The sequence below is a fragment of the Nycticebus coucang genome, chromosome 2 (assembly GCF_027406575.1).
Source record: "Nycticebus coucang isolate mNycCou1 chromosome 2, mNycCou1.pri, whole genome shotgun sequence".
NCBI lineage: Eukaryota > Metazoa > Chordata > Mammalia > Primates > Lorisidae > Nycticebus > Nycticebus coucang.
The window spans coordinates 76902547-76916572 of NC_069781.1; the positions used below are offsets into that span (position 1 = coordinate 76902547).

Below are 14026 nucleotides of genomic sequence, written 5' to 3' on the forward strand. Positions count from 1 at the left end.
TTTATACTCAAGAGTAAAATGCTTACATTCTAGGAGATAGAATTTGCAACATATTCTTCTGTTGTCACAAGCCTTTTTGCCAGGAACGAGCCAGCCATGGCTCTCAAGTCAGACTTCCAGGGTCTGAATCCTGATATTTCATCTATTAGTTGTATGACGTGTTCCAAGTACTTATCACTGAGAATGGCCAGCAGGCAATCGAATATAAGCCAGCAGGCGCTCAAATATAAGCCACACACATATATGTACATACATACGGTTTTCTTCTACCTGGCTGCATTCTCAAGAGCTACAGTTTTGCAATTTTAAACCCTTGAAATACCTTGGGGTTCACACTGCCATTTTTGCATGGTTTTCTTGACAACCTTTCCTCCAGCCTCACTGCTCAGTCCTATGTGATCCTTTACCTACCAAATGGCTCCACACAGAAATCTGGAGATGAAATGACACTCTCTTGCTTCTTAAAAACCCATTGACAAGCTCTGATTGTTTGTGTTTCTCCCCACCCCCAGATTCATAGGATAAAACCCTAACTCCCAAAGAGATGGTATTAGGAGGTAGGGCCTTTGGGAAGTAGTTATAAGGATGGAGCCTTCATGATTGAGATTAGTGCCCTTATGAGAGAGGCCTCAGAGAACTGCCTTGCTAGCCCCTTTTGTAAAGATGCAGAGAAAGCAACGCCTATGAACCAGGAATGGTATTTGTTGTAGCAGTTTAAACAAACTAAGACTCCCATTCTCAAGGCTATATCTACAATTAAAAAGGTAAGTGTATCTTTCAGATAGGCCAACTCATAGAGCCACATCTACCAAAAAAGAAACATTTATAAACTCAACAGGTAGAATATTAAAAAAAAAAAAATACTAATCTGAACTCATTCCCATTATACAAGTTACAAAACCAAGGAAGAGTACCAATATGCCAAACAAATTATTTGCAATAACCAGCATGTCAGGACTTGCCCAAATGAATGGAAACTATTTATAGAAAATGGTATCAGTGGCAACGAAGTTTCCCATTCCCTGGAATCGAAAGCTCTGATCAGAGCAGAGCCATAAACTCACTGCTTTTCCAGTTCATAACAAAAACCTTCCTAGAGAAAACATCTTCCATGGAAGATCACCCTATAGTCCACTGCACCTCTGAACTTTATCAGTGGGATCAGGCCAGACCACCAGGAGTCCATGCAAAGGACTGTAGCATCTCTTCCCATTGCACAATGTCATAGCTTCAGATTTTAACCCAGAATGTATAAGAAACAGGCCACGTGGAATCTGTTATTCTACTATGAACAAATGTTACTGATGTTTCTATCAGGAAGTGCCTCTTAGGATAATGAGGATGATGATGATTTACAGAACAATCTATTTTCTACTCTTGTTCTAGACAAATCTTTGCATCCTCTAAGAAATTTGTGAGCAACTTCCTTCCAAATGGTGAGAATGAGGTACATGACCCTGTCTCCTTTTGGCTCTAACTGTCAAGAAACTCAAGTTATCTTTGCAGCTCAGCTACAGCAACCGTGAGAGCTTTTGTGGTCCCCACATCGCTGACTTCAATTTCTTACTTCTTTTCATTGTTTCCCTTGTTTCTTATTTTCTTCTTGATAATTATTTTATTACAAGTATGCTTCTTAAAAGCCTCCCAGATATTTTTCACAGTGAAAAGAGGAAGAAATAAATAAAGGAACAAATGTAAAATGGTTCTAGTGGGGCCTATCCGAGGAGTGAGTTTTGTTGATGGAATGCACTAAGTGCAGGGGTCCTTAACCTGGGAAACATGGACGGGCTGCTGGGAAACCTTGAAGGTCTTGAAAGAGAATGCAATTATAGTGCTCTCTCCCTAAGTCCACTGCTTGCAGGAGAGCCTCTAAAGGTTAAGAAACACTGCTCTAGGACTCTGAAGCAGGAGACCAAGCATCTCGGCTATCTGAGCAGAGCAAGAAAAGAGAGCCAGGGAGGTAGATACACGCAAGGCTAAGTCAGCCCGGGCTTGTACCAACCCAGGCTTCTGTGTGCAAGCAGTCTTTCTTATCCGAGCTGGACCGCAGCATCATTCATTTGGCTGCACATTGACCTACCAGATGGCCTGCTGTAGTTAACAAGGGCCGGCTGCTGCTGCTGTGGCTGCGGTTGTGGCGGCGGCTGCTGCTGTGGTTGCTGCTGCGGCTGCTGTTGCTGCTGCTGCTGTTGCATGCCAGGCAACGTCCTTTTCCCCTGGACTGCAAGCTGCAGTGTTTCGGGGAGGGGTTGGCCCCGGGCCAGCATTTTGTAAGCTAAAATCTGAGCTCGAAGCTGATGCAGCTGGACGGGACTGAAAGGCGAGGGACCTTTGTTGGGCTGGCTCATGGCCTGCGGATCGCCTGGAATGAGAGGCCCGGGCTGGCTTGGTGGCATCTGGGGAGGGGTTGGGCCTCCTCCAGACATCGGGCTGGAGACGTGCTCTGGGGCTCCCAGTGGAGATGGGTGCGGTGACATATAACCTAAAATAAGATACACACACAGGAGATCACAGGCTGCCCCCAACAACCCTGAAAGAGAGTTATTCCTAAATACTCTGACAATTTTCTAGAGCAACAATGTCTGATAGAAATTCAAATGACATACAATTTAATAATTAGTACATAGTTTATATATACTAATATCAACGCTAACATATAATATGCGCTTCATACATACATTATGTATGTTTAAAATATTTTAAATATAAAATGTCTTAGTAGCCACACTTAAAAAGTAAAAAAAGTTAATTTAAATAATATTTTATTTAAACCACCATATCTAGAATGTTATTTCAAAACTTAAAAATTATTATTCTACATTCTTTTTTGCATACCAAAGTCAGTAAGTATTTTACACTTAAAGCCCACCTCAACTTAGACTAAGCACACTTAAAGCGATCAACAGCCACAGTGTCCTAGGAGACAAAATGACAGTGTCTGTTGTACACTTAAAGGAAAGGCCCTAGCGATAGTACTGTATGTTAAAAGTAGCTGAACTGAGAGAACAAAACCTGAAGTTGTCTAATATATTTCAATGGGGAATGAAGAATGTCTTGTGGAGATAGCAAATATTTAGTTTATCATTATATTATGCACGTTATAAATAACTTGCAATCACTGAGGGCCAACATGTTGTAGGCATTTTGCAAGGTGTTAAATTACATTCAACCATCTCCATGAAGTTCTCCTTAGAAGCAGACCCTGATCCAAGGACTGAGTGTAAGTGATGTACTGGGGAGGTGCAGGAAGGCAGAGGTATGCAAAGGTGATCGAAAGAAGGGAAGGCAGCCAGTGGGAGGTGTATTATCAGCCTGCTGCTGCAATGAGGGCCTGAAGAGTAATTCAGAGAAGCACCTCTGGGATCTAAGGTAAGAAACCTGTCTCCAAATTTTCCCAGGAAAGGGGTAAAGATGCTGGGATATTTATACTTTTAACAAGTCACTGGTTTTATCACTAGTCATAACTAATGTGTGGGGATCATTATTCTTCAGGGACTTTTCCAAGTGTGGGTAAGGTGGGTGTCAGTAGGTCACTGTCAGTAAACCAAGACAATGGTTCTAGCCAGTAGAAGTCAGACTGGGGGGGGGGTATAGAAATGATAAGGGTAACAGGAGGATATGAGTAGAATGCATATCATTTCTCCAGTCTTCACAACAGCCCCAAGAGAGATGTACTGCTGCCTCATCTTTTAAAACAAGAAAACTAAGGCTCAGCGAGTGAGAGTTACTTGAAGTCACACAATTAACTCTCGGCAGCTCCAAAATCAAACCCAACGTCTTGGTAATAAAATAGTAAGTTAACGACTTACAAGTTTCAAAACATTTCTAGATCCACTTACAATATAACATAAAAATCAAAGTAAACTATTCATTTTAGAACAGATCTAAAGAGGAAATTTAAAAATACTTTTCTGGAGAAGGAAACTCAAAATTCACAAAAGCTTCAAGGAACTTATTTCAGGACATGACCTGCATAGCCTGGCCAAAGAATTCCTACCAAAAAAAAAAAAACGTGTGAATGGATGTTGGTAGAGGGAGATCCAAGATGAAGGAGAAACAAGGAGGCCTACAACAATTCAAAATTATGCCTTGAGTTTGAAGTGCCAATTAACAAAGTCAGAGATTCCTCAAACTCAGTGCTACATGCATAGATGAAAAGTCTTTGTCCTTTAATAAATGTTGTCATGTCATAGCATTACAAAGGAAAACATTTATTAGACACCTACTGCATGTTTGAACCTATGTCAAGCTTGACCTGAAAGAGCTCTCTGCATCTATGATGAAGAATTCACCTTCACCAGTCATGGGACCAGAGGAAATAAAGAACCCAGTGACTTTAATCTCCAGGTGTCAATAAAGGGAGAAGCAAGTTTACCAGGATCTCCTAAAACAAGAATGGGTTTTGTTCTAGCAATTGGTGAAAAGCAGAACCCTACTCAGGGAAATCCTGCCCTGAAGGGAAATGGAAGAACAGCTAAATACCATTCCCCAAATCCCCACTCCAGGGGGGAGCACAAAAACCATGCAGCACTCAGGGTTCCAGATGGTTACAGGAGGTAGTCAAAAAAATGTTTCCTGAAATGGGCCTGCAAGACTGGAAGAAACGTAAATCCCAAAATGCTGTTACTTATAAAATTAAACATTTAGAGAATATCAATAACATACAACTTCATCATTAACATTCTTCCTTCTTAGTGGGGGCTTACATTCACCCTTTAATTGTAACGTGGGTGCAAAATGGTAGCTTGTTCAGCGCGACACCCAGTTCTGGCCAGTCCTGAGTCTACCACAGAGAGAAAAACTTTCCATCAACACTATTTACATTTTACTAATAGAAGGAATGCCACCAGGGGGTTAAAATGGCTCACAGGGCTCCTGCTTTCCAGTCTCTCTTACTTCCTAAGCTTACTCACAACAAATCATAGAAAACCTAAAACAATGGTCTGAAATATTAGGCAATCCGGTCTAAATTCAATGGTACAAAACTGTTCATCTAATAACTCTAACTATGAACAAGGTGAGACATGGCAAGGCAAATGGTTATACTAAGGACAAAGAAGTCAAACTCTAAAAAAGAGAACCTGGTCACTGCAAGAATCAATATAAAAACAATGTTCCCTTAAATTTGATAAGACAGAAACTCAGAGTAGAATAAAAGTCATTTTCGAGAACTAATCAATACAAGAAAATTTCACCTCAAATTTGGCAAGAAGAAACTGGAGGTGGGAAGAATTATTTCCCAGAATTTATAAGGGATGTTAATAGAATCATTCTGTCACAGTATGGTATTAAAAAATGTGACAGTGTTTCAGCTAACGAGAGATTTTTTTTCTACCTACATGAGTAGCATTCCATAAAACTTGAGGAAGCACAGAATCTAAATGATATGACAACATCACATATTTTGGTAATTATCTTTAGTTGAGAAAACAGAGTGAAGAAATTGCCTCAGAGTGAATATACATTTGTCTGTAGGATGGCAGTGTTGATGCAGATTCTACTCTTTTAGAAATCTTGTTTGGCTCATTCAGAAATAGGCAAAAAACGGCAGTTTTCCTTCCATGGCCTGGAAGAGCCATTATCTCCCCAGTTTCACCTTGCCTCAGAGAGAAGCAATCACCTTTCTCCTATTAATAATCTTGAACTTATAAGTGCCAACTTTATATGAATTTTCTCTTCACTCATACAAACACAATACTTAAATATTATATACCTGCCTTTGAAGATTTTCTATCCAATGGACTAAAAATAAACAATGTTATCATCGGGACCATAAGGTACACAATTCAGCATTTATTTAAAGGAAATGATTTTGCTTCTCAACCCATACCCTAAAATAACCTAATAGGTTGCTAGGTAGTTAAAGTTGGCAGCCTTCTAATCAATACCACACCTCTCGTACCTGTGTGTTTACAAATGGCTTCCTACAATGAGTTTTTTTAAAGATGCATGTTATTACCAAGTCTAAATTCTTTGTAGATCATTATATACAATTGGACTACATTATATCAATACTGCTTTATTCAAAAATATATCTTTAAATAACTCATTCCCCAGCCTACAATGTACTTTACTATTTTAGATAATAATAATAAATGTTAATTCTGATTGCCCTTAATGCAGACCTTTGCATTTCAAAGTGATTGTAACTTACTGAAATGACATTTAAAATTGAAATCTATTTAAAATTGTGACATTTTAATGCATAGATTTATTTCCATATCTAACTGAAGGAAATTTACTAGTATCTATCCAGTCACGTGCTGGACATCATGCCAAGTATTGCACATTCCAAGAAAAATATGACATCATTCTTAAGTGGAGAGGGGAGCCAAGTGATCAGAGAAATTTTAAGAGAAATAAAGGTAAAAATGCTCTCTATTATGATCTGTGATTTAAAGTGGTTTTTGTTTGGGGGTTTTCCTAGGGCCCCACTAGTAGAGGCACTGTAATGCCAAGAGCAAAAAGAGCAAGCATCTGGCTTCAAGAATCACTAGATACAATTCAACTAACCCTCTTAGGTATTAAAAATAAGATCTACATTAGCTCTATGAACATTAGCCCTTAGAATTTAAATTATAAACTTGGAAGTGTTGCCTTCCCTCAGAATTTAAATGATCAACCTGGAAGTGTTGCCTTTATTCATTTGTAACATTGAATGGGTCAAGTTGTTTCTTCCTGTACTGCAAAAGGCCCAATGCTTCAGGCTGTTTTTCGAGGACATGGTCAAGATCCCATGAGTCATCTGCCACAATTATGCCTGGTGCCTGACACCAAAATTCAGTCTGGGATGTTCAAAAGCCTATTCAAACATTAGGGGTAGATATTCCTATGCCTCTATGATTGGCCTATTTATTTCAAAAAGAAAACAACTGTGAAGACATTTTTCTAAATCCTCCCAGTTAAAAGTTTTCCCTCAGGTGGGCAGATACCTGATCACGGATGGAGCAAAAATTCACACACATTTAATTACATGGGATTATATACAGAAAGCCTTGAATTAGAATGTCCACATGTTAAAGTCATTTAGTGCTAGATTATCTCATGCCCTTTGCATTTTGGAATGATTCTGAAATCGGGCTACAGTGTATTAAAAGGCTTTAAGGTATTTTAACATGTCTTCAATAGTGAGGGAAGGAAAGAGGATGTATAAGTCATAAAGGAGAAAAGAAATATACCATATATTGATTTGGCCATTGTTGTGGGTTGAATTTTGTCTCCCCCTCCTCAAAATATGTTGAAGTCCTAACCCCCAGTACTAATCCAATGGATGGTACCCTTATAAAAAGAAGAAAATCTGCACACAGACAGACAGAAGAAAAATGTCATGTGAAGACTGAGGGAGAGATTGCAGTGATGCACTGCAAAGCCCAGGGGCTCCGAGGATTACTGGCACCCAGCAGAAGCTAGCAAGAGGCAAAGAAGGATTCTTGCCCAGAGCCTGCAGAGACAGTATAGCCCTACAGACACCTTGCTTTCAGACTTTGCCTCCAGAACTGTGAGAAAATCACTTTCTGTTGGTTTAAGCCACCCTGTTCGTGGTAATTTGTTGTGGCAGTACTACAAGACTATTACTACAGCCACCCACCAGCCACAGCAGAAAATTTCACTGTCAGAGAAAGTGACCATGTGTATGCATGCAGTTCAAGGGTAACATCATCTACCTTACAAGATCGCAACCAAGATTTTGGATAAAGCACATACGAGCTACTTTGCATAGTGCTTGGACACGTGGTGGCTATCAAAATTCCTAGAACCTTGGAAATAAAGCTGCCCATATAAATCATAAAGTTCAGTTGGTGAGAATGGGAGTAGATTTCCGTAAGGAAGAGAAACCTGCTAGATTCAACCTTCCGGAGATACATTTTTTGGACGTATTAAAATAGCCAATCGGAGAGATTGAAAGACTATGGCATGGAACCAAAATCAGGTATGTGGCAGACACAAACCCTGGCTGTGCTGATCCATCGGACTCTGGGGAGGACCCATGCCTGGGTGAGGCGGTCGCAGGCCGGTGCCCTTCATGGATCCACAGTGGACGTCTTCTCCAATCCCCTTGTCATGCATACCATCGACGGGCTGGAACATTTAGAGGACACCCGTTAGACAACTCTCTGAGGTACAAGATTTCTATTTGGAGTGCTAAGACCCCTCCCCAAACTCTTTAAAGGTGTGGCACAATCATCTATTAACCATTTTATATCGTTACATATTTTTATCCTTCAAAGGTAGGGGCAAAAAAAAAAAAAAATCCAAAAGACTGAATCAATAGGATCAGCAAAACAATCTGTAAGTCAAAAGTTAAGGATCTTAGCAGTTAAATTTTGGTTTGTTTGTAATATCAAAATCTGCCGATAAAAATGAAATTCACAAGGTAGACAAATACAAGCTACTTTTCCATACCTTTGTAAGTAGTCTTGAAACTTGTTATAAGACGAAGTTAGTCTGAAGAAAGACTATCAGAAATGTCTGCGATGATCTATTCTTAGATAATTTTTTTTTTCATTGGAGGGAAAGAAACTATGGAAAGCTTAAAAGTTGAAACCAGAAGGTTCCATGGCAGTTGGGAAGAGAGGAACAGACAAGGCGGAACAGTGGATAAGGGCTGAGGACTGAAAGGGAAGGGGGAGGAAACAGATAAAGGTGTACTACAGAGGAAGGAAGAATGGTAAAGGTTAAAGGCACAGTTTGGAAATAAATCACGAGCACAGGGGCTGAAGCCCGGACTCGAGGCCTCGTACATGACAGACATACAATAAATAGCCATTGAATTGATGTTAATCCAATCCAGAATTGGGCAATGAAGCATGTGTTTGAAAAAAGGAAAAGTCTATTTCTCCCAAAACTGTAATTGCGATTCTCAAAACAGCCTGAAAGAAATATTTCCAGGAGTTTATAGAAACCAAATGACTTCAAGCAAGAAAGTATGAGTGTTTGCAGTTTTGGAGAAAAGCAAGTTAATTTCTGCAGAGTCAAAAGCATGCACTTGAAAAGAGGAAAAATTTACCATAAAGAGGATGCTCAGAAGGAAAATGGGAAGAATCTGGTATAAAGAGTGTCACTGAGTCTGTTAAATAGTAATAATAGAGAAGAAATCAAAGCAACACAGCAGATGTATTTAGGCCACTTGTTTATTTATTTCCAGTAATGTTGAAAAGCAAAAAGCTGAAGCTCAGAGGGAGGAGGAGAAACAGGACAAGGAATAAAGCTGCCTATAAAAAGAATGGAAGAAAGTGAAGGCAGCTGGTCAGCAGGTGTGAGCTCTAAGTGCTCACCCAGGTCTTCACGCAGGGAGCTATTTGAGGGGCTGGGGGTAAGGAAAAGTAGGATGGTAAAAAACAAAACTTGCAGCATGACAGCAAAACAAAACAAAAAAGAGAGCATCCAAGGGGGTAGAGAATAAGCCAAAGTATGATAAAGATGCTAAGTAACAAAACAGAGGCAGAGGAGATTAGAATGAATAAAAAAACACAGTAAAGAAAATACCATTGATCCCACCCTCCCACCCTTGTTAGGTAAGGTCTGGATTGTGGTTGTGTGTCATATACCCTTACATTGTGCCCACTGGGTGACAGGACAGCAATCCCCTTCTCTCCTCCATTCTCCCCCTGTCTCATCCCTTCTCCTCCCAACTTTAATTAAATTGAGTTTTTCTCTTGTGTGGGCATGTATTAGTTCATCTAGCAGGGGTCCTCAAAATCCACAGGCCACATGAGGCGGTGTGATTGTATTTGTTCCCGTTTTGTTTTTTTACTTCAAAATAAGATATGTGCAGTGTGCATAGGAATTTGTTCATAGTTGCTTTTTTTTTTTTTGTAGAGACAGAGTCTCACTTTATGGCCCTCTGTAGAGTGCCATAGCATCACACAGCTCACAGCAACCTCCAACTCTTGGGCTTAAGTGATTCTCTTGCCTCAGCCTCCCGAGTAGCTGGGACTACAGGTGCCCGCCACAACGCCCAGCTATTTTTTGGTTGCAGTTCAGCTGGGGCCGGGTTTGAACCCGCTGCCCTCAGTATATGGGGCCGGAGCCTTACCAACTGAGCCACAGGCGCCGCCCCATAGTTGCTTTTTTAAACTATAGTCCAGCCCTGCAACAGTCTGAGAGACAGTGAACTGGCCCCCTGTTTAAGAAGTTTGAGGATCCCTGACTAGCTTCATATTAGCATTGAGTACACAGGATACTTGCTTTTCCATTCATGACACACTGAATCTTTAAATGCTTAAATAATAATCCAACACTTACTCACACGTTGAATTTTTAAATGCTTAAATAATAATAAAGGTTAGCTAAATATTTCCTTCAAATTTCATCTTTCATCTTGAAGGTGAGACATCTTTAAACCATTCTAAAATTATGTAATCCAGTTGGACTAAGTTTTACAAGTGACATTATCAGATCTAGAATACAGCTCTTAAATGAATTTAATCTAAACACAGGGTAATTAAATGTAAAAAAGGTACTTTTACATTAATTTAATGGAGGCGGCGCCCATACCTCAGTGGCTAGGGCGCCGGCCACATACACTGACGCTAGAGGTTTCGAATCTGGCCTGGGCCAGCTAAAACAATAATGACAACTGCAACAATGAAAAAAATAGCCCAGCGTTGTGGCGGGCACCTGTAGTCCCAGCTACTTGGGAGGCTGAGGCAAGAGAATCCTTTAAGCCCAAGAGTTTGAGGTTGTTCTGAACTGTGAAGCCACGGCACTCTACCCAGGGTGACAGCTTGAGACTCTGTCTCAAAAAAAAAAAAAAAAAAAAAATTAATGGAAAAAGTAGCTTTATTTAACAATCTAAAGAAACAAGTTTTAAGAAAAGGGGGAGATCTTGGTGAAATTATAGGGATATTCATTGATAATGAAAAAAAGTTTCAGGATAATTCATGGAGACAATATAATCCCATTATGGTTTTAAAAAAGAAAGAAAAAAAAACACACCTGTACATACACACCTGTGCTTATACAGTATCTTTACTGAACATGGAGAAAAGGTACAAAAGTATATACAATAAGCTGTTACCTAGGGTGAAGCTAATATTAACTATTCTCTTTATCTCAGTATTGTTTTACTTTTCCAAATAAACATCTATTACTGTCTTGATTTCAAAATCATCAAATAACAGAATTTTTAACAAGTGGCTTTTCCCTTTCGAGCTCCAATACCTTACCTTAAAATTGACTGAAATTCCTACTCAGAGGAAAAACCTGGGCTTTTCTGTGGTGATTTTTTTGTTTTAAGCTGGTATCCTCCACTGCTTGTCTCCTGTGAAGGTTCATCTTATGTGTCCATTTGCCTGGGACCCGGGTGTCTAGATATTTGGCTAAATATGATTTCTGATATGTTTGTGAGGGTGCTTTAGGATGAGGTTAGCATTTGACCTATTAGAACCAATAAAGAAGACTGCCCTCCACAATGTGAGTGGGCACCATTCAATTCATGGGGGACCTGAAAATGGAATAACAAGCCAGGGGAAAGGAGAAGCTTCTCCTTCTCTGCTGTCTGCTTACGGTGGGACACAGGTCTTCTCCTGCCCTTAGACTGGGACTTACACCATCAACTCTGCTGGTTATCCCTTTGGACCGGACTAGAACTGCACTATCAGCTCTCTTGGATCTCCAGCTTGCTGACTGGAGATTGTAGAACTTCTCAACCTCTGTAATTGTAGGAGCCAATTCCTTAGAATAAATCTCTTTATCAGTCTACCTATTGATCTACATACAAAGATAGATAGATAGCAGACAGATACACAGGTTGTGTTTCTCTGGGAACCCTAATACACCTACTTAATATCACCACACTATTCACCTGTGATGTCATTCAAAGAACCTTAAAACACCACTACCGGGGGGTGGGGCCTTAGTGTGTGTCACACTTTATGGGGGCAGGACATGATTGCAAGAGGGACTTTACCTAACAATTGTAATCAGTGTAACTGGCTTATTGTACCCTCAATGAATCCCCAACAATAAAAAAAAAAAAAGAAAAAAAAAAAACACCACTACCTATCTCCTTAGGCAAATCCTTCAGGTAGAGTTCAGCATCTCACAGATTTTCTTTGGCTACTGCTAACTTTCAAAGCAAATTGTCATAGAGGATCTTGTTTACTTCCTCAAAAGGCTGTTCTCTATTTTTGCGTGTCCTGTGCAGGCACCATGCCAAACTGTACAGACACGATCGTCCCCACAGCAACAATCTGAGTGTCATAAAGGGAGGATCATTATAACCTTAGTTCAGAAACGAAATGGACCTGAGCACTGAAAAAAATCAAAACTTTATTTCGAACCAGACTAAAGACATTTTAAGAATTCCCTAGAAACTATTTAATTTCAATAGAGAATTAAAAATAAAAAAGAAAGAATTATTTTCAATGTATTCGTTATGATGTAAGTTATTCAACAAAGATAGGGAAAAAAAAAACACCTACGAGACTTACACACTAGCAAACATATTTACCGCACCAAAATGCCTTCAACCCACAAATCAAAGGATTTGTCAGACCTGCACGGTCTACCTTGGTATTTTAAAAAGCTAACATCTGGGGCGGCGCCTGTGGCTCATTGAGTAGGGCGCCGGCCCCATATACCGAGGGTGGCGGGTTCAAACCCGGCCCCGGCCAAACTGCAACAAAAAATTAGCCGGGCGTTGTGGCGGGCGCCTGTAGTCCCAGCTACTTGGGAGGCTGAGGCAGGAGAATTGCCTAAGCCCAGGAGTTGGAGGTTGCTGTGAGCTGTGTGACGCCACAGCACTCTACCGAGGGCAATAAAGTAAAACTATGTCTCTACAAAAAAAAAAAAAGCTAACATCTGATCGTCATGACCGGTACGACATTTATGGCAATGAAAGTACCTCAGAATATGTGTTTTTAATAATATGCAAGGTAAAACAAAGATCTCACTTGATTCTCTTGTTAACAATAACAGAAAAAAGGGCTGGGGTTCTCAGGAATGCTAGCCATCAGTGAATCAGAAGACCAGACTGAACAGGAGGGTAACTCACCTTATGCATTTGATGCATGCCTTCCTGTGGGAAGTCTGCAGACCCGATTGTCGGCATAGGATGCGAGACGCTCGGAGGTCCAGGGCTGGGCCCCATCATACTGTGGACAGAACCTGGGGATGGTCCTGGTCCTGGACTCGGTCCAAGTATTGGTCCAGGGGAAGGTCCGGGCCCTGGCGAAGGCCCTGGGTGGGGCATCGCACCAGGGTCTGTGGGCGTGGACATCTATTTCTCCTGTTTCTGCCAGTCAGTAGAGTAATACTATGCTAAAAAAAACAGAAAAAAAAGGCATGTTTTAAACATGATGTTAAGATCAGAACAAAACAGTTGTTAGCATTTGATGGTGCCATTTCTGTAACAAACATCAAACAGAACTGCCCTGTCTAGTCCAGATGTTTGAGTGAGTGTGATATATATCCGTCTGCCCTAGTCTTTATGAAGACCACTTGTTTAAAAAAAACACACGCTCTAAATGATTCCCCAGAAAGATATAAATCATCTGAGATACAAAAAGACTCACTGGAGAAACTCAAATTTAACACATAAGCAGAATTCTAAACAAGTTTGAAATTTATTACTGAAGTCAACAGATGCTCTCCATTACTAACTGGTTTGGACACCTAACAAGTCATTTACTCCCCTAAATATTAACATATAAAACCCTTTTAAAAATATCCAATCAAGACCCGTATTTTCATAACGGAATGGGCATTCAAAACTTCAAAACAAAGAACTGAAGATAGTTAAAAGGCATAAAAAATACAATCTCATAAACTGAGGATGAAAGAAAAGTTCCAATCATGGAAAAAACAGAGGCTACGGGAATTGAGACAAATACAGGTTTGAAAACCGACATGGGCAATTGCTAGCTAAGTTGTGGAACGTGACTTCTTCTGAGATTTAAATGCAATGGTATGTGTAAAAAACACAGCTGAGTGCCTGACACGGCAAGCACTTAGCCTTGTTTCCCCCACCATCTCCATGGTACCAGAGGGATGAGAAGGGACAGTTTAAGATGTGGTCCTCCTG

General features: G+C 40.2%; 1 protein-coding gene across 6 annotated transcripts in view; it reads right to left on the reverse strand.

Moving 5' to 3' along the window:
- Nucleotides 1-14026, reverse strand: part of SMARCA2 (SWI/SNF related, matrix associated, actin dependent regulator of chromatin, subfamily a, member 2) — a 172606-nt gene that overhangs the window by 145488 nt on the left and 13092 nt on the right. For all 6 annotated transcript variants that reach the window (XM_053574053.1, XM_053574068.1, XM_053574060.1 and 3 more), the window contains exons 2-4: nt 12998-13263; nt 7950-8079; nt 2081-2482 (exon numbers count right to left, since the gene is read on the reverse strand). In XM_053574053.1, the coding sequence (XP_053430028.1) occupies nt 2081-2482; nt 7950-8079; nt 12998-13222 (757 nt within the window). In that variant the 5' untranslated portion in view covers nt 13223-13263. The remainder of the gene's footprint in view (nt 1-2080; nt 2483-7949; nt 8080-12997; nt 13264-14026) is intronic.